The sequence below is a fragment of the Syngnathoides biaculeatus genome, chromosome 18 (genome assembly GCF_019802595.1).
Source record: "Syngnathoides biaculeatus isolate LvHL_M chromosome 18, ASM1980259v1, whole genome shotgun sequence".
NCBI classification, from domain to species: domain Eukaryota; kingdom Metazoa; phylum Chordata; class Actinopteri; order Syngnathiformes; family Syngnathidae; genus Syngnathoides; species Syngnathoides biaculeatus.
This window is the reverse complement of record NC_084657.1, coordinates 6789331-6814383: the sequence shown is the minus strand read 5'-3', so window position 1 is coordinate 6814383 and position 25053 is coordinate 6789331. Positions and strand designations below refer to the sequence as shown.

The following is a 25053-nucleotide window of genomic DNA, read 5'->3' as shown; positions in this document are numbered from 1 at the left end:
ACGACATTCTCCACAGATGTGAATGGTTGTTTGTCTGTTTGTCTCATGTGGACTGCACTAAGTCCAGGTTGTACCCAATCTCTCTCCGAGAGTCACTTGAGATGGGCTGCACCTCAAATACTACTTTTATTACTACGACTATTAATATTAGTCAAAATTATAATAGCAATGCCATGAATATTTTACATAATGCAATTATTAGTTGTAGTGTAGAAAATAAACTGCATATTTGTCAGTAAAATACTGTGCGATGAATAAAATGGATTTATTGACGGCAGGGATAAATGCGGGAAACGGAAGTGACGACACAACGCAGGCGGGACTTCGATGCTACGTCGTCCACCAATCGCGAACATTTTCCGTCCAGTATGAACATGGCGGCGCTACACTGTGAGTTCGATGATCTGGTGCACATCAAAAAGCAGCTTCTTTCTGTTACATGGCTGTGTAAAGAAAGAGGACTTTTGCATAGTGCCAAGTGGTAAGATTGACACTTAGTAACTACAGTAGTCTACTTTTGGTCTATTTGCTGTGTGCCCAAGTGACGCTAATGATTGTTGTTTACCTGACTGTTAGCCTCATTAGCACGCACAGTGTAAATGTTATCTTTTGAAATGCAACATAAAACTGTATACACAGTACAATCCTGAAAAATGACTGGCTAACTGAATAGCTTGTTTGTTCGTAAAATTCGTTTGAGCTCTGCTGTTACTGAAGGTGTTGAATACCAATACAATACATAATCATTAAACTGTGGGTATAATGGAATGAAATGTTTTGGAAAAACTTTGATTCAGGTTTTGAAAGTGTTTCAATTTTTGGTCAAAGTCAATTCCAATACTCCACAGTCATAATTTTTGATATACCTCTTGTTTTGGCTCTCATGAGGAGAGTGTTTCACAGTCTATATTGAAACAATGTAGGTCTTTGACATTAGAAAAATCTCACGGAACACCACCAAACAAAAATATCACGAAAAGGAAATATTCTAAAATAATGATAGTGTAGTGGAAAATCATTTAATTGTTTCTCCCTGTGAGTACACATAACTGGCCTAGATATGTGATTGCAAAGATACAATATTCATTGTGAAAAAATATGGACAAAAATCAGACAAATTTAAAAAAAAATATCAAAACATATCATGAAAGCCTGGCACACCTGATGCCGCTTATCCTCACGATGGTCATGGGAGTGCTGGAGCCCATGCCAGCTGTCAACAGGGAGGAGGCTGGACACACCCTGAACTGGTTGCCAGCCAATCGCAGGACATGTGGAGATGGACCACAGTTGCACTCACAATCACACCTAGGGGCAATTTTGAGTCTCCAATGAACGCATGTTTTTTTGGGATGTGGGAGAAAGCCATGCGGGCCCAGTCCTCAGAACTGCGAGGACAACGCTTTAGCCAGTCGTACTAGCGTCCCACCTCGGTTGATCTAATGACCAACAATTGCTCTTTTCTGTCTTTTTAATTTAGGGCTTCTGAGTTGGCCTTTGCTCTAGATCCTCTTCCCAAAGATGCATTACCATCACCGCATTCTATTTCAGAGGTTTGTACAACGTATTCCTCTTACTCAACTCTAGGTCTACGCCCACACTGCATGTGGCTCCCTAAGTGCAGCGTCGCAAAATTACTTCAGAGGAATCAACTCTGTCAATGTTAACCTGTATTTCTCTTGTTACATCCAGAGCTCAGCTCTGGATGAAAGTTGTACCTTACTGACCAGTGTTGACTATACTGTACATGCTGACTCAGAATTGTATGTTTTTTTTGGGGTTTTTTTTTTTTTTTTTTTGCTGATTTTGTTGTTTTGGCCTGTCTTTGACTTACAGGAGGACATACAAGACGTTGATGCACTAACACTGGCCAAATCTTACTTTGATTTGAAAGAATACGATCGTGCAGCTTTCTTTTTGAAGGGGTGCACCAGTCAGAAGGCTTACTTCCTCTACATGTATTCACGTTATCTGGTAACACTCTTCTGTTAATACTCACCCGGATGACATTTTTCATACCTGATTCACTTTGGTCACACTCCTGAACTGAAAGAGAAATTTTCTTTTTTTTTTTTACTTGCAGTCTGGTGAGAAAAAGAAGGATGATGAGACAGTTGACAGCCTTGGTGAGAACAGTCATAGAGAATGAGGGAGGGATTTTTTTTTTTTTTTCATATTTTATGATAAAAGCTAACATATCTGTTTTTAGGTCCTCTGGAGAAGGGTCAGGTCCGCAATGAAGCTTTGCGAGAACTGAGGGTGGAGCTGAGTAAGAAGCACAACGCAGGAGAGCTGGATGGTTTTGCATTATATTTGTAAGAAATATCTTTGCGCCAACATCTGTACCGCAGGGCACTGATTCCAGACCAGTTTGTCGTGGCATATTATTGTGCAGGGAGAGACCAGCTCTGCCACGGAAAATTATCCAATTCGGTGTGATTGGTCAGATAATCATGGTCTTCATTTACGACAAAATACGGGATTTTTTTCCTCTATTTTGCCACCGCGTAAATGTGCTTCCACTAAGTAGCAAAAGGTACATTAATAACCTGTATGACCACTTTTGTTTAAGTTCCTGTAAAGTGAAAGTAAGTCTTAAATTTGACACATCACAGAGAAGAGTATTGCTCAAAGCACTGCCAATTTTGAATGATCTCCAAGGTTATAGTCCAAGTCCACGGCCCACTCGGCTTCCGATCAAACAACTCAACTCTGAATTTGAAAAAGAAACAAAACGTGATATTTCATCTAGTACACCAGGCGGAAGGTGTCTGGTGTTCTACAGTATGTGACAGAAGAGTCTCTGCTGTGATGAAGGGCAAAGTTTATAAAACCGTGGTGAAGGCCGGCCATGATGTACGGATTAGGGACAGTGACACTGAAGAAACAACAGGAAGCAGAATTGATGGTGGCAGAAATGAAGATGCTGAGGTTCTCACTTGGAGTGAACAGATTGGATAGGATTAGAAATGAGCACATTAGAGGGACAGCCAAAGTTGGCAAAATTAGAGAGAGCAGACTTCGATGGTTTAGGCATGTCCAGAGGCGAGTGAGTAAGCAAATTTGGTTAGAAGGGTGCTGAGGATGGAACTGCCAGGCAAAAGAGCGAGAGGAAGACCAAAGAAAAGGATCGGGAAATTACAAATGGTGTATCTTCATAGTACTACATGCTGTAGTTTTTAATCTTGACATGTTTTCATTATATTCAAACGTGTAGATCGGGAAACAAAACTGAATTAACTTTCCAGGGCCTTTTATGTCAAATGTGTTCCTTGCCTGAAATGTTGGGAAACACTGCAGTAGGTAAACGTGTGCGTATGTGTGTTTGTGGAATGGCAGGTATGGAGTTGTGCTTCGAAAGCTGGATCTGCTGAAAGAGGCAGTGGAAGTTTTTGTTGAAGCAATTCACGCTCTTCCTCTTCACTGGGGGGCGTGGCTAGAACTCAGCAACCTCGTCACCAACATTGAAATGGTTAAAAGCTAACCTTCACAAATTCACGCGTTTGTCGCGCCACAAGCTAAGTTCGAAACGTCTGAAAGTCCACGTTCTCGTCCTCTCCCAGCTAAAGTCTCTGTCTTTGGCCAACTGCTGGATGAAGGACTTTTTCATGGCCCACATGTACACAGAGCTGCAGATGATCAAGGAGGCGCTCCAGAAGTACCAGAACCTCATGGACGCCGGCTTCACCAAGAGCACTTACATCATCTCGCAGATGGCAGTCGCCTACCACAATATCCGAGGTTTTTATTTTTTTAATTTCAAGTTGTAAAAATCTTCTAACGTCGCTGAAACCACTCTCTCTCATGTTGTGGCTGGTTATCAAGTATCTCGACTAAATGATGAAAGGGCTTTCTGTTGGGCCTGCTTTGCTTTATTGTGACGCCATTGCAGATATTGACCAGGCGGTGGCTCTGTTTAACAAGCTGAGAGAGCACGATCCCTATCGCATCGACAACATGGACACCTTCTCCAACCTCCTCTATGTCAAAGTGAGGTCTTTATAAGACCAAAGTGGAAAAGAAACAATGTTTTGTAAAAAAAAAAAAAAAAATGCCATTTGTGCCTTTCCGCAGATCATGAAACCAGAGTTGAGCTACTTGGCCCACACGTTGGTTGAGATTGACAAGTACAGAGTGGAGACATGCTGTGTTATTGGTAAGTATTGAACACTCCTGAAAAATATCTCGATTGCTTTTAGGTGGCCCCTGTGATTGACAGCTGAAATGGACAGAAAGATGGGCGGTGTGATTTTTTTTTTTTTTTTTTTTTAAGTCAGCTCATTTGTCAGTCTTTGATTTAGAACATAATGTTTTGAGTTTGAAATAGTATCAGGTAGTTGTTTTGGAATCATAATGTGTTATAAACAAGAATTAAACTTGATGGAGGCGATTATAAACATTTTTTGTACGGCATCACTTACTTGCGATCTTTAAAATTTTTTTGACACAGCTCAGTCGCAATCCTCAACGAATAGGGTACAATACATGTGATTCACACTTAAATGATGGTGTTGTCAATTAACTAACCTGTGGTTGGTTGTTGTAGGCAACTACTACAGCTTGCGCTCGCAGCACGAAAAGGCCGCACTCTATTTTCAGCGCGCCCTCAAACTGAATCCTCGCTGCCTGAGCGCCTGGACCCTCATGGGCCACGAGTACATGGAGATGAAGAACACATCTGCAGCCATCCAAGCTTACAGGTAGGTCAATCAGCGCCTCTGTTTTGGTGGTCACGTCGGGGTGAGTGTCAGGATGTGTTTGTCTGCGTCAGACACGCAATTGAAGTGAACAAGCGGGACTATCGAGCCTGGTACGGCTTAGGTCAGACTTATGAGATTCTCAAGATGCCCTTCTACTGTCTCTACTACTATCGAAAGGCTCATCAGCTCAGGTTTGTAACTGTAGCGTATATTTTTTTCAAGAAAAAAAATGAATAGACAAGTTCTTCTTGTCGGACCGTGATGCTTTACGTCTACAGGCCCAATGACTCGCGCATGTTGGTTGCACTGGGCGAAAGCTATGAAAAACTGTCCCAGACAGCTGAAGCTAAGAAGGTTGGTCCCTTTGCACGTAAACCAATATTTTCTTTCTTTCCATGTGTACGTGCACGTTTTCAGACATGCATGTATAAATGTTGCTGTTTCTAGTGTTACTGGAGGGCGTACTCTGTCGGAGATGTAGAAAAGATGGCGCTACTTAAACTGGCAAAGTAGGTGGCGCTGACTTTCGGGTTATGTGATGTCTTATGTTACTATTACATTGTGGTGGCACAAAAATACAAAATAAAAAAGTCATTCAGATGGAAAAAAAAATGCATTTGCTTTGTGTTTGCAAGGTCAGAATCTGGAAAAATAATTTGTACTTTCAAACTAAAAAGTGTTTCTTATGAGCCCTGTGCTTCTCAATCTTTTTACACAAAGAAACACCATTAAAAAAAATTGCTTTCAAAGTACCACCACAATAATGAATGATAAAAAAAAAAACTGTAGCTTTAAAGCCCGGTTAGCAAACTGATGCAGAGATTTTATTCCTAAAAAGTGTATTTAATATCATTCTACATCACTGTAACATTACGCCGTTTGATCATTAGCAGGGTGCAGAAACAGGAAAAAAAAGATTTAATTAAAATGTACATAAAAGTAAATTTACCCAAATGTAAAAAAACAAAAAATCTTAAAAATGTCATTATTTAGTTCAGCTAAATACAATTGAACCGTCTTGAACAAAGGTACTGTAAGTGGAATGAAAAGTTAGAACATTTAATTTAATGATTCATTAATATACCACAAGAGGGAGCCCACGTTGCACGAGCAATTATAGCACACTGAGCCTTGTATTCCTTAGTTTTAAGGGATTCGTGATTTATTGGTATACAGTAATAATACTTGGCATAAAGTTAATACCACAAGTGCAAAACTAAACATTCCTCACTCTGTAAAGGTAGCCTGATTTATTTTTTTGGTTCAGAGTATTTTTCTTCTGTTCTTAACATGATGAAGCTACATGTCAATATTTATTTGTTATTAAGGCTTCATGACCAGCTGAATGAAAATGATGACGCTGCCCAGAGTTACATGCTTTACACCCAAGACGTCTTCTCCTGTGGAGTAAGCATTTTAAAAGGAACTCATGCTCTAACACAAGTCTAAGAGGTAGAATGGGGGGACAATATTATGGAATGGAATTTAATGCCGGGTTTACAAAAAGCTGTCTCAGTAAAGTTCTTGGGTCCTCAATCAGGAGTGTGAAAACTAATTTTGTTCAACTGCCTATTTCTGAAAATAAGCACGTCTCAATTTTGCCAGGTAGTGACATGAGTCTGCTCCATGCTCCGAATGTTGATAGTCAATGTGTTTGATGAAGAAAGGCCATCTCCACGTGTTAGATTTCAGTATAGTAGTAAACTACAGTCCATACCTTTTTTTTGCAGACTTGTTTTTTTTTAATCATTGGGGCACCTGCTCCATCACAAGTAGCTGTACCTGTTTTTAAAATAGACAAACGTTTAGCTATGCTGTATTGAAATTTAGGTTTTTTTTCCAATCATTGGGCTATTTTGACAAAAACATGTTGCATGTTCGGTTAGTGGGAACATTCATTTAGAGAAATTAACCTGGCACAATAACTTCTCCAAATACTGTTCACACAGGAACAGTTGGAGCACACCGAGGTGAGCACAGCCCTCAAATACCTTGGTCAGTACTATTTCAAGAACAAACTCTACGACGAGGCATCCGTCTGTGCCCAGCGCTGCTGCGACTACAATGATGTGAGCATTAATGTGCATGCTTTGAACAGCCGGGAAATGTTCTGTGATTTAAGAATGTACTAATCTCTATCTACTATTTTTATAGGCACGAGAGGAGGGGAAGGCTTTGCTGAGGCAGATCTCTCAAGTGAGAGATCAGACAGAGCCACTGTCGGGCGATCTGTTTCCACCACTCCCCAACAACAATAACAACAATACAACACCCGTTAGGAGGGTGTCGCCCCTCAATGTGCTTCCAATTTCCTTTACACCTTGAGACTGCTGCTTGTTTCCTGACCTTTCCAAGTGTTGCTAAAAAATTGAACACCTGATACTGTTCAAAAGCTTTATTACTGTTGTTAGATATTAAAATGCTTGTTTCTAAAATAGTAAGCTTCTTTTGGCTTGTCCCGTTCGGGGTTGCCACAGTGTGCCATCTTAAATGAAACAATATTTGTTTGTCCTTCCTGACACAACCCCTCAGGGGGATGGGTTGGGGGAGGCCCCAGTCACATATGAACTCACAACCCCTTGTTTACCAAACCAGTGCTCTAACCACAGAGCGATGGGACTTCCAGTCTCTAAGATGCAGTCATTTTACTTTTCTTCATAGACTTGTGGAATACTGGAAATATTCCTGCAATCAAGTACACGAGTGAACACGGGCAGTGTTGAGAGTGGATAGAGATTTATCTGATGTGGGCCTTCACAAATGAGGTTCGACTGCCACTGATATTTTGGCTTTTTTTTTTTTTTTAATGCACAGATCATGCCTCTGTGCTCTTATATGTGAAAATCAACACCACTGCTTTCCCCTTCTGGTATGACACTGCAAATATAACTAAAATAGTATCAATATTGTTTAAATCTGAGGAGGAATTTTTCAGGGATGAGAATTTTCCACAGATTTGTGGAATTCTGAGTTTTTTCAGCTGAAAAATGTCTTGTGAAACGTGTAGATAGATATAACTTTTAGACATACGTATGTGTTATCAAGTGGTCTGCACGTTTTCCAGTGTGGTGAAAGTCTTGCCAAGTTTTCAATATATTATGATTGCCCTGTATTTACTATTTAGAAGCCACCAGAGGCCAGCATTTAAGAGTTTAAAAAAATAGCCCTGGAGAGGAATCCCCCCCCCCATCTCCATATAGAATAAACACTAATGTGGGAAGCATTATATTTTATTTTAAGGTTCTTTGTAAAAGTCAGAAAGCAAAAACGTGAGGTAAGCAACTCGTCATATTCACAGAACATTAAACTGTATTCCAAGGCAGAATGAACCTTGTCTCTGCCATTATCCACCACATGTGAAGCAAAACCGATAGCCAGATAATTTTAAACATTTCCCTTCGTAAATATACAACTTCATTTAACGTTGTTTACTTGGGTGACATCAGAACTGGAGTCAAGACACCAAGAAGAAAAAAGGGGGATAACGTTATAGTCAAAATAATGCAAGATCTGCTCCCCATGAAGCGTGAAGACGCTTAGTACTTCCCACGTAGAGGCCGAGGTGTGAGGGCAGGGCTCCGAGGCGGAGACTGCTGGCGTGACTTCAAGATCCGAGAGTAAGGAGTTAGGTTAGTGTCTGCAGCATTGCGTGTGTTGTATTTACGTGTTGGCGTGGGGAACAAAGCGTGGTAAAAGGGTCTCTTCTGAGGAGGCTTGTTCTCAGAGTCGCTGGCTATGACAGCACCACATCCCCGCTTCTTGCAAGAAATTGGTGTGGCAAAGCCCAAGCAGGGTAACTGGTGAGGCTGGGTGGCCTGCTCCCGAACCGGTGTCTCGGCCTTGCGCCTCAGGTCAGCCTTCACGAGCACCAGACCGTTCTGCAGTTCCACCAGGATCTGGTCCTAAGAGGAAGTGAGTCAATGGGGTTAGATGTTGTTGCATAGTGCAGCGAAGGCTTGGCTATGATTAAATGCGTTAGGACAGCAAACCCTCCACGTGCTTGTGCACACCCAATATAGGAAGGAGTTAAGTTAAATTAGTCTCGAAGCTGGTTGTGCAATTAAATATATTAGTGAAAATATGGAGAGAGAAGGGGGGGAGACAGAATTCCACATCTTAAAAAAATAACATCTAGTTCTTTTTCTCAGTCCAAACACATCAATCCAGAAATATTGGGACACTGTTAGGAGTTTGCTGAATACTCCTATCAACAAACTATTTTGCTCACAGCCAGTGTAGGGCATATTTGATACCATGTGATAAGTAAAATACATCAGTACTATATATATATATATATATATATATATATATATATAAAAACACATGCACACAGGCACCTCTACTTATAAAATGAATTTGTCGTTTCATAGCGTGATTTTTTTTTTCCCGTAAGTAGAAGCCCTTTTTACATGTAAAAGGAAAAGAAGAAGAAGAAGAAGGAGACAAAGACAAGGGTGAGATCCCTCCGAGCCAATGGGATGCCAGGAAGATGCTGCGTCATAGCCAATGGGAGAGCAGCTCTATTGCACCACTTACAAACAAAGATACAGGATGTTTATGTTTGGTTCAATTTGGGGGCTGCGAATAGGTGTGCCTGTTTTTACCTTTCATATCGTGAATTTTCCTTCGTAACTAGAGAATATTTCTCAGAGAAGGGGTTTCATAACCTGAATTTATCGTTAGAAGAGGTACCATTGTAAATATATTAATTGCTCAAACCTTGAAATGCCCATCCCATACACTAAACTCATTTGAACTTAGTTTCTAAACATTGTAAACTTATTTTGACCCCCCAAAAAAATCTGCAAGCATAAAATATATAAATATGCTGTGTCATGGTTTAAGCCTTAAAATAGCCCTCCCTTTCACAATTAAATTAAATTAGCATTAAACTTTTTCAACAAAAAACATTCTGACAAAATTCTGTCATGTAACTGAGCCATGATATAGCAAGGGTATCTAATGTGAAATTGATGGCAGAAAGGTGTACCTGTTTAATTAGCATTTCGTCTGCCGCAGCCAAAGCCTGACGCAACTTCTCTCCTCCGGTATTACGGCAGCAGGCCCGCTCGCCAGACTGCAGGTCTGAGCCGAGCTTCTGTAAATCCAAGCGCAGCTGACGCAGATTCTGTTGGACGATACAAAAATTTGCAGTGGCTGTCAACTATACGTCAGTAGATTTAGCCCACACAGTCGCTCCGAACCCTTTGTCCCTCCTCCAGCTTGCGGTTGGCAGCGTTGGTGACCGCTGAGCCTGGTGCTTCCAGCTGGATCTTCAGCTGGGTCACCTCTATAAAATCCAGCAGAGTAAAAAAATTACAATGGGGTTAGAGACTTTTCATTTTGGTCATTTGTGTACACAACAACATTGTTTTAGTACTTCAACTAGTCTCCAAATGATTGGCCCAAGTTTAGGTAAAGTTATCTCCTCAGTGAAGACCTGCCATAAAAAGGAGTACAGGAACCCGAGTTTTGGTTTACAACGGTGCGCAAGTACCGTAATTTCTCGAAAAGAATCCGCAAATTTTTCCAAAAAGTTAATAGAGCGCATTATATTATATATTATAGGTATGGATGAAAAATAAAAAAATGCAATCACATTGTAGTCGTATACAGATACATAGTGGTAAAAAGTGTATACCTAACATGATATTGAATGTCTTATGTTACACATTTATATGTATTACAGTAATGTGAGCCCCCAACCTGACCTCTGAGCTCCTCGGGGAGCTTGCATCTTACGATCGTTAGCGTAGCATGCTTGTTGCTGCTGTACCAAAGATCAGAAACGACTGCCCGCGAGTTTGTTTGAACTAAAAAAAAATGGCGACTACACGCTGAGTTGTGCAGCTGATTTTAAAGGAAATATGTCATTACTCGTGCCAATGAAGTCGCGCCGCAGTCCGAAACGATAGCTCGCATCACTGGCTTCAGGTGGATATTAAAACGTGAGCTCTAACTCCATAATACGAGCCTCGTGGGGACATAAAAAAAAAAAAAAAAAAACGGGAGAGCACAAACAGTTGAAATGCTCGCTTTGTAAAAAAAATGTACCCATTCCGCTCGTTTCTGCACAGTTTGAGCTCACGTTGTTTTGATAGCCACCTAAAACCATAGTGAAAGATGCTACAGATTGGAGCCAAACAGAGGGGGAGAGGTTGCGTTACACAACCAAAAAAAAATGTTTCAAGTAATTAATGATGAGTTCCACAGCAATGCACCAAAAGTATCGGCTATGGATCTTTTTCAGATTGGAGATGAATCATAATGCTTCTTTTGCAGGATTAGCCAAGGATGTGTGATCTAGGGGATAAACAGTGTTAAATAGTTGAAATTTTTAAGACTGTAATATCTGTTATAAACAGTGGAAGCCCCGTAGCTTAGTGGTTAGAGCATTGGTTTGGTAAACCAGGGGTTCTCACTGGGGCCTCCACTCCCTGAGAAGGGTTCCGTCATCCGGCATAAAAAAATGTGCCAAACAAATACATGCGCTGTGGCGACCCCGGAAGGGACAAGCCGAAAGAAACTTTAATATGTGTTATCAACAGTACTAAAATGTTGTGCCATTACTGAGCAATTATTTTAGTTGGTTGAGGGATTCTGTTCTGACAATTGCGTGTCCCGTGGCCTGTCCCGAGATTATATTACCGCTGCATAAGCACATTCACATTGATTATTATTAATGATTGTTTTACAGACAGTTTTTTGAAAAACAATACAAGTACAAACTTGACAAAATATAAATACAGGTCATTCCTAATATTCTGACCATATGGGTAAAGGCAAATTGGTGGTGCACATTGTACATTGGTAGGGTTTTCCAGATTTTTTAGGTCAACTTTGGAGGTGTGCATTATACTTCAGGATCCATTATACTCGACAAATTACGGTAACAGCACACAGCACATTTCTGACTGTCTGTTTTAAATATTTTAAAGCCCCATATTTTGGGTATATATACTCCCAGAGAGTGACTCTCTATAACATGGATTTAGTATAAGTGTCAATTCCACAAAAAAAAAAAAAAAAAAAACACAACCTTGGTTATGTTTCAAGAGTGTTCCGAAATTGCTCCTGTCAACTACTTCTGTTTGTCCCAGTTTTGTATCCACCTTGTGCATATTTGGCTAAGACCACTCTCTTTCCTCTGATTCATTGCCTCTGTGTGTAGGACCAACTTATGAAAGCGCATGCGTTTGTTAAATTGACACCCCTGGCTCAGGAGCAGAGATCATCTGATTTACTGTGACTTTACCAAGGCGGAGAAAATGGAGGAATCGCTAATGCCTTGTGTCTCGAGCTCTGACACTGTTGTCTTTTGTGCTGTCCTATGACCAACCCCACACTGCACTAATTAGGTTCTTTGCGCAAGCGCCTCAAGACAAAAAAATCATAGTGTATGATACTAAAGTCAACACATCTATAACAAAAACATTGTACGTACCCTGAGTCTTGGTAAGCAACTCAGCACGACACAATTCAAGCTCTTCACGCATTCGGGTGTTTGTCTGGGTGCTGAGCCGGTTAGACCGTCGAAGCCCCTCGGGTTCAGGTTCAGGTTTAGGTTCAGGTTCAAGGGCAGGAGCAGAGCTTGGGCCTGCCTTACTAGTCATCTTTTTGAGGGCAGCAGACAGTTCCTCAATCTCTTCATCCCTTTCCTACATTATTAAAGTGTTAACATGAAGTTCCACATCACATCAGCGGACAGATCATCCCATCTTAGTTTTACAGCAATCACCTTTAACTCTTGGCTAAAGAATTTCTTCAAATGTTTCTGCAGGTTTGTTATCTTGTCCTCACAGCGCTCTTCAATTAGAGCTCTCTCTGTCTCTAAGGTCTCACTATAGGACAGGAAGAGAAGGTTTTTGTTGTTTTTGAGAAAACAAAAACAATACAGGGTTAATGTCTCCAGCACACCTGAAATCATCTTGCATTCTGGAGATGACCTCCATCATCTCAGAGACAACCTGCTCCCTAACATTAGCCTCTAGAAGTTCTTTTACTTCCTGCTGCCGCTGCACCTCCCGCTTGAGGATGTCGATGGCCTGCAGCAAAGACTTAAAAAAAATAATAATAATTAATTAAGCAGATGGGATTGTTCACTCTTCATAGGATTGAATGCCCATCTTGTAAAACTATTTATTTACCATGATTTCTTGAAAATAATGCGCAAATTTTTGCAAAAATATTTTCAAAAAGTTAATAGACCGCATTACATTTAGGTATGGATGAAAAATAAAAAATACAATCACATTGTATAGTTGTATACAGGTACAGAGTTGTAAAAAAAAAAAAAAAGTTGTGTATATATACATTTCGATGTCTTATGTTACACAATTACATTTGTTACAATAATGTGCCCCCCCAACCTGAACTCTATGACCTCCTCAGGTAGCTTGCATTTTATGATCGTTAGCGTAGCATGTTTGTTCCTACTGCACCAAAGATCAGAAATGACTGCCCATGAGTTTGTTTTAAGTTAAACCAAGACAAAAAAATGCTGACTATCACGGTTAGTTGTGCAGCTGCTTTTAAAAGAAATCTGTCATGACTTGTGCTGATGACACCGCCAACCCGGAAGTAGCGCAGCAGTCCGAAACAACGATAGTGTGTCCTGTGGCCTGTCCCGAGATTATATTACGTTTGCATCAGCACGTGGACAATGATTATTATTAATGATTGTTGTAGATGACTGTTTTTTGAAAACAATACAAGTACAAACCTAACAAAATATAAATACAGATAATTCCCAATATTTTGAGCATATGAGTAGCAGCAAATTGGTGGTACGCATTGCACATTGGTAGAAGGGTTTTCCTGATTTTTTAGGTCAACTTTGGGGGTGTGCATTATACTCGAGAAATTATGGTACTTACAGGAGAGGTTAAACTGTGGTAGCAAACATTTACAATTCCCACATGGAAGACAACCTCCAGACATGAGTTTTGATTACCAACATCATTTGATCAACCAGCACAATTTAATGCAGTCACAAACAAGAGCGTTGTTAAAGTGCCTGCCTTACAAAGAAAATGCTCATTTTATTGTGGTTTGAAGTGGTGTACAATTGTAGTACATCATATTGAGACGTGCTTTTCATTAAACCTCACACCGATCTGATCGACTTGATCGTTATCAGCCAGGAATTAGCAGTTTATGCTGATTGGTTTTAATATCAGAATTAACGACATTTACTCGGTGTCGCTCTTGTGTAGAGTATATTTGAATCCAAAAGCTTTTTTTCTTTTTTTTAGCCTTATCACATCTTATGATGTAGAACTGTAAATATCTGAACGTCATTTAAAAAAAAAAAAAAAAAAAACGTAGGCAGTGTGAGACAGACAACGCGTAATGCCTAGATCAGACTACATGATAAATTGGATTTTTCATGATTGCACTGTCGTCAGCCTACTGCTATATAATCTTGGATTCAAATAGCACCGCATCCCATCTCTTAAAATCACTATGCTTTATCTTGTCAACTCAAACGTGACTGGATAAACATTACCTTGGCAATGACAACAACACTAGCTCACTCCATGTGGCTTAAAGAGCAGAATGAAGAAAAAAAATGCTGGTGGTAACTGGTGCTCGGGATAGGACTTAAATTCAAAGTTTGCATACTTTTCATACGATAGGGCTCGCAAGCAACCAACAACACGTTCTATAGCCTAACAAGCTAGTGCTGGCACTAATGATTGTACAAAAAAGTGGCCTTGTTGAATCATAAAGAACATGAAGCCTAATGACCTTAAACATAGTTCCATCACATTCTCATTAGAGCAATGTCGGCATGCTCTCTAAACTGACCCGGGAATGTTTGCCTCAACATTTAAAACTGTTTCCAACTTTTGAACCAAGGAAGATTATTAGATAGATATCTCAGAACAATCTCACTCCACACCATGAAATAAAAGTGGCATAAAAATACAAATACAAAATTTATCAGATTTCTTCTGTTGAATGGCAGGTTAATTGCACCTTCTGCATTGGTTTGGTAAACCAGGGGTCATGAGTTCGTATCCCACTGGGGCCTCCGCTCCCCGAGAGGCGTTGCGTCAGGAAGGGCATCCGGCGTAAAAACTGTGCCAAACAAATATGTGCGTTCATCTGAGATGAGACGCTGTGGCGACCCCTCACGGGACAAGCCAAAAGAAACTTACTTACTAAGTAAAATTGGATAATTGACCAAGGCATACCTGAGGCATATTATTGTACCAGAGATTCAGATTTAAACATTTTGTGTCTAATGAGTTAACCAATCTATATGTACAACAGACGACCAATGAAAAAGTCTTAATGTCACAATGTCTATTCATGTCATTTTGACTACAGTTCTATATTGTTTCTGCTGCCAGACCGCCAAGTAAAATGTCATAATTACCAAGCAATAGAGACTGATAATGTCGCCTGCCCTTATGCACTTGACTTACTTCGGTATTCAACAAGGTGATATCTCCATCTTCAACATCACTCTCATCTTCATCCTCTTCCGACAATGTGCTGTCATTCCTGTTGGCTGGCTCACGCAGCAGAGACTGGATATAGGACACTCTGTTCTTAGTGGAGGGTGCATTGACCAGCTAGAAGGAAACCACAAAAACAATGTCAACCTATCTTTTGCCTAATAATGAAACACTGAAGACACTCCAACTGTAAATTCTTACTTGGGACGCAATAGCTGAAAACTTGAGGGCTTGCAGTGTCTCATCATAGATGGAGGCACATGTGTTGATATTGACCACCATGCTGGAAGTTCCTCGGCCACAGAAAAAACCTTGGAGCACTCGTGTCAGCTTGCTGTCCCTGAACGGCACCACTTGAGGGGGCCGTGACCTGTAAATGTCATTTGAAGGATGTAGCCTATCCTCTCAAAAATCTACTTATTCAATTTCACCCCTGCCACAAAATTTCATTTTCACAAAAAATAGTTACGACTAATGATATACATGTTTATCCATCCCACTGACCATAGTCGATGGAAAATGAACCGGTGTTTCCATCTGTTGCCAACAGAATGATAGCTTTGTGTTCAACTAAACAAATCCTCATTTTGCCTTGAATAAGCCAATGAGTAAATTGAAACAAGATTTCAGCAAAAATATACACACACTTTTTCCATCTGATTTTTCACCCCAACGAACAATATGTAATTAACTATTAGATATACTTAAGCACATACTTGTTAGTCTGGTTGTGTCTCAGAGTAGCAATGCAGCGCCCCAGTGTTAGGAGGGAGGTGTTTATGTTGTTAGCTTCCTTCATCCGTTCACCGCAGCGCTGCGCTTTGCAGCGTTCCGACCCAGCTAGATCGCAGACAGTCAGCCTGTAAGGAGTCCACAACTAGATGAGTGAAGAAACTAAAAAGGAACACATTTTGAAGAGTGAGATTTGGAGACAGGCGACTCGTGAGAACGTCTGCCTCACAGTTCTGAGGAGCAGAGTTCAAATCCCAGCCCCGCCTGTGTGGGGTTTTCAGGCTCTCTACATGCCTGTCTGAGTTTTCTCCAGGCACTCCAGTTTCCTCCCACATGCCAAAAACATGCATTAATGGGAGATTTTAAATTGCCTTTAATTGGGATTGTGAGTGCGAATGGTTGTTTCTATGTGCTCTACGATTGGCTGAAACAAGCTCAGGGTATATCCTCCCTCCTGCCCGTTGACAGCTGGGATAGGCTCTCACACCCCTCATGAGGAAAAGCGGCTCGGAAAATGGATATGGTGGCGCCCAAATGTCTCGGGTGGTTCACTTACTCGCTGATGTGCATGTTCTGACCAGATTCTGCACTTGGATGGATGTGGAGGACACGGATGGAGAAAATGCTGTGGCTGAAGTGGTTAAGAGGGAGAGAGAGAGAGAGAGAGAGACACAGAGACAGAGAGAGAAAAAAGTAAGATTAAAGAAATGGGCACCAGCAACACAAAAACTCATAATAAAGAACCGGAAAGAATTTGAAAGACTTTTACCTACGACTCGAGTTTTGGTTGAGGTGGGTGCTGGCAAAACTTTGATTACGACGTCCAGCTCTCAAAATTTTCCAGGCTTCCTCTGCACTGCAGACTTGGACCCATGTAAGGTCTGACACAACCACAGGATGCAGCAAAATTGATGTATTTGCGCCAACAGAAAAAGATAACAAAATCCTATGGCACAACATCAACGCTACAAAATGAAACTCAATACAAGAGATGTAAAGGAGCGTCTTAATAAAAGACAACGCTTTGTTTGGACTGACAGTGTCAAAAGATGTTAATTAAATGCATTTATGTACTACTGTAAACCACAAGTATTTTTATGAGTAGATTTCTGATTTGATTTTGTGACTTTTGAAATCTACCTCAGTAGTAGTACACAGTCTTGTGTAGGTACGGTACACTTGAGTCTGTGTACTGTATATACTGTACAACGACAAGATATTTAAAGGTCTACTACTTTGTACTATTTAGACCTCCATAGTGACGAATACGGACTTAGTACAAGTGCCCCTTTTACTTTAAAATAATGAAAAAAAATAAAGGCCTTGAACTTTAGTCCATCACTATAGCTTACTCCCCTGTCAATGTCATTGTGAATGTAAATTACCCTTCACATAGGGATTGCCGTGCTTGTCGTCACTCAGCCGCAATGTGATCCTTTTTCTCGGCTGTAGAGAAGGTGCCGCGTCCAGCAGGTCATACAGAAACTCGTTGTAGATCTCATAAAAGGACACCCAGATTGAGAACTGCACCCCTTCCTCTAGTTCGTCTCCACCACTTTGGGACATGCTCTCAGGCTCCAGACACACACTGTCACAGTCTGCAGAATAAGTATACATCATGTGCATGCAGCATCACGTTAAGAACTTTATAGTTAGGCATAATACAGCTTTAGCATACACACATGCATACCTTTTATCACTGGGGTGGGTGACGTATTACCCAAAGGCCATATTTGACTACCCAATACTTTATTCCACCCAGCGAAGCAATTACATGATGATATTGAGAACCATTATGATGTCCACAACCGCAGAGATTGGCTAATGTATGCACCCCCCCCCCTTTTTTTTTTTTAAACACACGTCTAATCCATTTATGCTATTAAATTTCATTGAAATAATTTTTTAACACAGAAATAAATGGTTCATAATGAAAAATGATTAATTATAATTAAATATAAAGAGGCATGGTGGTAAGCAGACTGGTAAGCAGATCTGCCTCATAGTTCTGAGCACTGGGGTTCAAATCCCAGCTTCCCTCTGTGGCTTTTGCATGTTCTCCCCATGGCTGCATAGCTTTTCTCCAGTTTCCTCTCGCATTCTAAAAACATGCATAGTAAGTCAATTGAAGCCTCTAATTTACCCATAGTTGTGAATATGAGTGCAACTACAGTCCTTTATACAGGATGTGCCCTGTGATCAGCTGCCGCCCAATTCAGGGTGTACTTCACCCCTTGCCTAACGATTGCTGGGATAGGCTCCAGCACACCCGCGACTAATACTGAAAAGAGGTACGGAAAATGAACGAAACAATTATAAATAGTCCACTTTAACAGTGAGCATGAACTATTTTACTGTCACCTTTTTTGACCGCATCTACAAATAACACTTGGTCCCATTAAAAAAAAAAAAAAAAAAAAAAAGGTGGTGTGGGGGGGATAATCATCAAAACAGATTCACCTACCTCTGTAATACCTTCCATGACATTGATCAAGTATGTATTTGATTTTGTTGTTATTGGGAAAGTTTATTGAATATAGGAACTACTGATGAGCCCCTGTGGCATGTTTGCCATTCATGTTTGGGGGGAAATTTCAAATACAGAACTTCTTTCCAAACTCCTCTTACCATCCAGTTGGATAGCGATGTTGCTGGCAGTAGAAAGTCCTCCAATCCCACTGTCCCATATTGTTGTGTTTCCAGCTCGACGAGAACTCATGTTCTCATCCTGTAACGTGCGAGAGGAATAACTTTTATATCAATGTGAAACTAATGAGGGATTTTCTTACTATTCTGGGTTATTTTAGTTACCTCTTTGAGCAGAGAATTTCTCCGGATTTCCTCCACCCTGACCTCGGAGGGCTCTAGGTGTCTCACATCCTGGTACAAGACAGGCTTCAGGTCCATCGCCTGATAGAGACGACCCTGAAGTCTTTTGAAAAGAGAGACTAAAGCTCTGGGTAGGAGGCCTACATCACAACGGGTCCCTGCAAAATACGGTAGTCAGTCAGTGACCGCTTTGACGAGACAAAAATTGCATCTTTAAAGATGTGCACTGGGAGTGTGGCATTCAGTTTAAGTCAGAATAAAACATACCTTGAATAGTATAGGTCTTTCCAGAATTGGTGACTCCATAAGTGTAAAGGAGTCTGTTGTTGCCCCGAAGAACATTCGTGACCATCTCCTTCATGGTACACTCATAAAAGTGTTGCTGCGTCGTCTCTGGTCCACAAATCTGATAGTTTAACAAGACACCAAGTGCGTGTGGTTACAGTTCTTGCATGAGACCTTATTTGATTTAACAGGTGTAGGTAAAGCTGTACACTGATGGGTGGGTAATTCATTTTAATTTATTGGTTCCAACAATTTTGTTTTTCAAATGACTTCTGTAGTACAAAGCGTGTCCTTGATGACATGCACGTACAAAATGGCTGCAAACAGAAAATAATCTTCAAAACCAAGAGTCCTTGTCAACCTAGCAACATAGTATTATATTTACATTGAGCAACTTTGTTGGACCCCTCTACCGACTATTTTACAAAGAGATGAATAATTCCTGCAGAGACCACAACTTTCATTTTGACATTTTTTTGCATATAGCAAAAAACGCCAGTCATTTGTGCAAAACACATGGTAACCACAGTAATCTTGCAAAAGCTCTGATTTAGAGACATGTTGGAAACTTTTGAGGTAGGTGCTTCAAAGCCACAAATACTTTGCTTAGGTTGTCTTGCCTTACCGGAACAACTTTAAACCACTTTCACATGGACCAGCCAAGTCTTGCATGACGACAATTTTATGTTAAACTGTTGAAAACGTAAAAGGTTAATAGATAAAGGACTGTTTGATACAAATGAAACATATTTCCTAGGTGGAAGCACTTATTTTCTTACCATCTATAAAGATAACATTTATTACCAAGGATCCCATCTGATGTGCGTCCAGTGTCTGAGACGCACAAAAACTAACAGGGTTGCATAAAGTAAGATCAATCTGCATCTTAGACTAAACCTTACGGTCTGAATAGCACGGCCCCAAAAAAAAGGTGCACGCCCTGACTGCGTGTGTGTGCCCTTAGTTTTCAGACAGTGAGTCATTGGCTGTTACAGAAAGGCATAAAAGGAAAAGGAATTAGCCTAATGTCACTGCAACAATGTAGAAACATTTTGGAATCAAGCCAAATGAACGCAGCCAACAAGCTGGTATGTAGAATTTGTATGAAGTCACAAACAACACAAAACCTCAAAGTGACAGAACCCATTTAAAAAAAAAACATCCCACCCAATTTCTTCAAATGAGAACAAAAAACAATGGGAAATTTCCCATTTCCCGTCATCTTGCAATGATGGAACACTTTGTCCCAACGATGCAATTAAAACACGAGTGTATCTGGTGCATTATATACGGTATAGCATACTCACTATTGTAAGCAAAGCCGCCATTGAATATGTTGATAAAACAGCGTTTAAGGAAAGCCTACAGACATTTTTTTTTTTTACTTTAGTACTGAAATTCTCAAATCAAACCAGGTTGCTTTGTGTTCCTTTCTTCAGCAGCTGGGGATCTTGATCAACAGTATATTCCCTATTAAGGTATTAATAATGTAATGTATAATGGTTATACCTCTGTGCCAATTTAATATTTTCAAGTGTAATTTTTGTGAACAGAGCCTAGGTCTGTTCTATTTATATTTATTAATTAAATATATTTATTGTTCTACACGACAAATGTGTTCAGTATTCTTAGAATTAGACATTGTTCTTTAACAAAAAGGATGTACCTGAATTATTATTCTCCAACATTATATCTTGGATTCACAGGAAAAGCATATTAAATCATGTTTACTGTATACGGGGAGTCCTCAGGTTAAGACGGTCTCGACATAAGACATTTCAACTTCACAACGCCCGTTCCCGCCTGCCATTTTGTCTTGCTAATGCTTGTCCACGCTTGTGCGCCGGGAGTATCTTTGCATTTTTTGCCCTCGTTTTTAGACATTATCGCCCCAAAGAAAAAAGCCGTGTCTTTTACCAATGCTTCTGGAGCCAAAAGAAAATTAATTACCATGGAAACGAAGCGCAAGATCCTAAAAAGATTGGAGAAAGGAGAGACACCAACACCACCAAGGTTTCAGTCGGTCGACCGTGTTGACAATTCAGGTGAGGCAGGGTATATAACTGTTCGCCAGCCAATTGCTAAATTCTTGGAAATTGTGCCGTGCTTTTAACGTTAAATTTCTTCAAAACCGTGTAACCATCTAAGCTTTGATTTTAACAGGTTTGTCTTTGGTGGAAAACATCAAAGTCCCCCCCCCCCCCAAAAAAAAGACAAACAGGTACATACGGCCTGGACTAAAATTCATCCATGTAAAGCCCCGAAATTAATTTAAAACAGTCCTGTCTGTATCAACCCTTAGGTGTAAGTGTAGCCTAAGGCATGGAGTTCAATTCCTGGATGATATGTTGGGGGGGACAAAGACCATCTAGTCACGTCAGTGTGACAGGTCATTACCTATGACCAAAATGAAGCACCCCCCCAATCTTCTTTCTGACCAAATGATGTATTCCACAAAGGTTAAGGAAATGTGATATAAAGGTTAAAACACTGTAGCTGCTTAAAGATTTGACCTTCAACAGAGTTGCTATGTCTAAAAAAATAAATAAATAAAATTAAAAAAAAAAAAAAAAAAAAAAAAAAGGCACTGAAAGGGGATGTGTATCAGTCCCTGGATAGCTGTCACTGGAGGGAGGATTAAAATCAGATCAGGGATTTTTTCCCCCCTTTGTTTGTGTGTCTATGGGTGGGTGGGGGGGGGGGGGGTCATATTACTCTGCCCACAGTGCACCAATGCAATGTTATAAGAGTTACCCACCTTGGAGAAAGTGAACTTGTGCATGCTCTGAGAGATGCCCCTCTCAGCCATCTTCATGTTTTGAGAGCACCTTGGAGCTTTAAGCAGCAGTGTCTCTTCATCTTGTATGTCCACACATTCCTGCAAGAGGAGCCCGTTTAGAGAGGCGCCACACGCACGTGAAGGAAATGGATTGTTCCGAAATTGGACCTGGTCTTCGCCCCTCTCTCGCTCCTCCTGTGTGAAGGGTCGTATCCGCAGGAAGACCTTGACCCTCTCTGTGTCGTCTTTATCACTGCTGTCTGGCTTCATCACTGCAGGTTTCACAGCCACTTTCTAAAGTACACGATTCAGGCATGTGATTTGACTGAATGAAAAAAAGAGTGAAAAATAGCCAAGGGTCTGGGGGCTGGAAGCATGATCAAAGGATGATCACCAATTTTAATGTGCAAGTTTTATAAATTGTATTATGAATTAAACATATCGAGTACATCTATAAATAAATGCTATTCTGTTTTCAAAATGTAGACAATATGATCGATCGTTCATTATTTAGGTGCATACCTTTACGCCCAAAAAATTACAAATTCAAATACAAATTCAACCAAGTAAACTACTAGAAGTGAAACAAAATTTAATTCATATTTGCATCATGGCATGCAAGAGTGCTTTCATAGCCTGTATATTGTATCCATTCAAAAACGTTTTAATTCTTGTTTTTGTAAATGATTGAAACGCATGAATTTGACAATTATTGCGTCATTTTTCGTTATCAGTAAATAATATTGACATTTTTTTTACAAGAAAATGCTTCTGAACTCTCACTTCGTGTCTGAGCAAACACACTAAGCCCGTGAGTGCTCCCTTTGACCAATTTAAGCAACATCAGACGTATGCATCATGGTCAGATCAGTGTCATCCATTGAAGCTCCATGGCTCATTAAAGACTCAGATTAGAGCTTTTACATTCCCATCAGAACATTTTTAAGAACAATTTGGTGTTTTTTCAAACCTACAATCAAAATGTCAACAAACAAAAAAATACATTGCTAACCAAATCAAGCCAACTCTAACTACAAATTTGAAAGGTCGCTTCCAACTTCGTTACATTTATGTATTTTTAACCCACAATGATATCCCCGTCTGTTTTTCTTGGTGTAAACCTGAATTATTGCTAGCAGAATATATTCAGCAATGCACAGTAAAAGCTGAATGATGCTCCCAAATAGTTTTAAGGTTAATGTTATGTTTCCTCCTATATTTAAAATGCAGAATTAGCTTTACGTGGACTGTATTGTCTGTCCTTTCATCCTCGATCAGGCTGTGCCAAGGTGGAATTTTAACATTATACATCATCTCTTCCTGTACTTTCTTGTTTGGCTTCAGACCAGACCTTTTTTTTTTTTTACTCAAAAAAAAAAAAAAGAGAAAATCTCCTCCAGTTTCACCACTATTTCTTCTATTATCCACATATCCTGACATTCATTAAAGTAACAGCACTTTTTTTTTTTTACTTTTACCATTATTATCGAAAGTAAACACAAGCAGCATATCTAACTATCTTTGCTCTATGTTGCCCAGACTGTGTTGCTAACTAAAGCACTTGGTGGTGGACAGTGTTTGTAATTATGAATGTACCCCTTTAAAAGGGGATGGTCAGATAAACAAGGGAGTAGAAGTAGTCTGAGCACAGATCTTAAAAAAAAAAAAAAAAGGACTGGATGGCTCATTGGCCACCAAAACTGAAGTCGCCATCCGCCATTGTGAGACTCCCAAAACAACCATGCCGACCTGTGCAGCAACTAAGCGATAATCGCCAATTTCGTGGCTGTGAGAAAACATTCCACAGGTAAGTTATAAAGATTTACTTTGACACTGTTAAAGTTTGTTTGTAAAGGGTTTTTTTTATTTTCTGAAGAGCTTAATTCACTTGAATAAAGTTTTGATTACGGTTGTTGTTCACTGTTTACTCTCTGCTTCACCTTTATAGGCCGACGGTTTTTCGCGAAAAAGCGAGGACAATATTTTGCCAAACTTCGTCAGTGGATAAGCAAGAAAACACATTTTCTGTGAAATTTTTGATCTATTTCATTATACAGAACTCTACAAATTGAATTAGATTTTCAAATGCAAAGAAACAAGTTTACATTTTCTGTCTGCTGATTCAAATCATTTGAGTATTTTAGATGTATATAACCATTGGGTAAACAGTGGTGGACAATGTTTTTATTTTTAAACAACCCACACAGTGGGGTAAAAAAGGACATTTCAAAAGACTAACAAAACTCACAAGCCCCATATTGGATATCTGAGGGTCCAGGCCCGGTGAAATGACAGAGAGCTCGGGCAGACGTGACATGCCCAATCCTCCATAGTCTGCTGCAGTGGACTCAAAGACAGCCATGTCCTCTCCTTCGTCAAAAGGTGACGCACAGGTCGAGGACAAAGAAAATGCCATTTACCTGTTGCAAAGACAACAATGCAAGTCAAGCAATATAGAAGCACACTTTTTTTTTTTTAATACATAGAATAATTGAAGGTCTGTTTTACCTGAGTGTATAAGACAGATCTCAAGAATATACACTGATGTTATTTTGAATATGCACGATTCATTTTTTGTACAATACGTAGTGAACTGCAGTGATTGGCAGACATGGTGTATCGAAAAACAAGCCCTTCAATGAGTTGAGTTGCTAAACAGGAAGGATTACTCCAACCGAGCCCACATAACACTTAAAAAAAAGGAATACAATTTCCCCAGATGACAAAAAGTAACTGTAATGACACTTATTTCAGTTAGCTACTGATTATTTCAAACTTCTTTTGAAACACAATCATCAAATTTTGTGTGCGTATACACAGACACAAGTGTAGAAGACGTTTTTTTTTTAGTATTTGATGCAATGTCAGAAGTCACATTTAGTCGGTACATCTGCGTCACGTTGATTCCCTTGAACTCACCCTTTTCGAAAGGTTGGACGGACGTTCGTTGTTCGTTTTCCGGGAATATTGTACTGTCGTAAGTTTAAAATCGTTAAATCCCACGAAACTGAAAATACATTTGAAGGATATAAGACGACGTCAAAGTAAAACGCTAACTACAAGTGTTTAGGCCGGCTGCATTTTTCATGCTGCTTCGCAGTGAGATTCAAACAATGCGCCTGAACTAGTAGACCGTATGAGCAGTTTTGAATTCGAATGAGAAGTCGCTGTATGATTGGCTGGAGTTCTTCTTCGTTGTTGTCGTCGTCTTCTTCTTCGAATGGGTGACATCCAATGGAGGATTACCAATGACGTAGGATAA

The 25053-nt window shown here is 40.1% G+C and overlaps 2 protein-coding genes across 3 annotated transcripts; one reads left to right on the top strand and one right to left on the bottom strand.

Annotated features, from left to right (window-relative positions):
* Positions 1-320: 320 nt before the first annotated feature.
* LOC133491727 (cell division cycle protein 23 homolog) lies at positions 321-7146 on the top strand. The gene is made up of 16 exons (XM_061803268.1): positions 321-481; positions 1481-1553; positions 1837-1974; positions 2084-2126; positions 2210-2315; positions 3340-3472; positions 3564-3741; positions 3893-3990; positions 4075-4156; positions 4547-4700; positions 4772-4891; positions 4979-5054; positions 5148-5209; positions 6029-6107; positions 6650-6769; positions 6855-7146. Exons 1-16 carry the CDS (start codon positions 369-371, stop codon positions 7023-7025), a joined length of 1746 nt encoding a protein of 581 aa, XP_061659252.1. The 5' UTR covers positions 321-368; the 3' UTR covers positions 7026-7146.
* A 768-nt stretch (positions 7147-7914) lies between these two features.
* LOC133491726 (kinesin-like protein KIF20A) lies at positions 7915-24972 on the bottom strand. 2 transcript variants are annotated; one of them, XM_061803266.1, is made up of 19 exons: positions 24711-24972; positions 24040-24211; positions 21960-22085; positions 21771-21890; positions 18995-19133; positions 18710-18885; positions 18527-18626; positions 17284-17496; positions 16668-16779; positions 16455-16529; positions 15883-16026; positions 15368-15536; positions 15134-15283; positions 12618-12757; positions 12439-12541; positions 12145-12358; positions 9905-9990; positions 9691-9828; positions 7915-8602 (listed from the first exon to the last, which is right to left on the bottom strand). In XM_061803266.1, the coding sequence occupies exons 2-19, from the start codon at positions 24205-24207 to the stop codon at positions 8237-8239; spliced, it is 2739 nt and encodes a 912-aa protein (XP_061659250.1). In that variant the 5' UTR covers positions 24208-24211; positions 24711-24972; the 3' UTR covers positions 7915-8236. The 2 variants fall into 2 exon arrangements, with proteins under 2 accessions (XP_061659250.1, XP_061659251.1); XM_061803267.1 differs by lacking the exons at positions 21771-21890; positions 21960-22085; positions 24040-24211; positions 24711-24972 and adding exons at positions 19638-19704; positions 19792-19948.
* Between the last annotated feature and the right edge of the window lie 81 nt (positions 24973-25053).

Coding starts and splice junctions, on each gene's coding strand:
- LOC133491727 (XM_061803268.1), top strand. CDS start 369: ATGAACATGGCGGCGCTACACTGTGAGTTCGATGATCTGGTGCACATC. Junction 3,742..3,892: donor CGCCTACCACAATATCCGAG/GTTTTTATTTTT, acceptor ACGCCATTGCAG/ATATTGACCAGGCGGTGGCT. Junction 6,108..6,649: donor AAGACGTCTTCTCCTGTGGA/GTAAGCATTTTA, acceptor CTGTTCACACAG/GAACAGTTGGAGCACACCGA.
- LOC133491726 (XM_061803266.1), bottom strand. CDS start 24,207: ATGGCATTTTCTTTGTCCTCGACCTGTGCGTCACCTTTTGACGAAGGA. Junction 19,134..21,770: donor ACAAGTTCACTTTCTCCAAG/GTGGGTAACTCT, acceptor TTAAACTATCAG/ATTTGTGGACCAGAGACGAC. Junction 12,359..12,438: donor TCTTTAGCCAAGAGTTAAAG/GTGATTGCTGTA, acceptor TTAATAATGTAG/GAAAGGGATGAAGAGATTGA.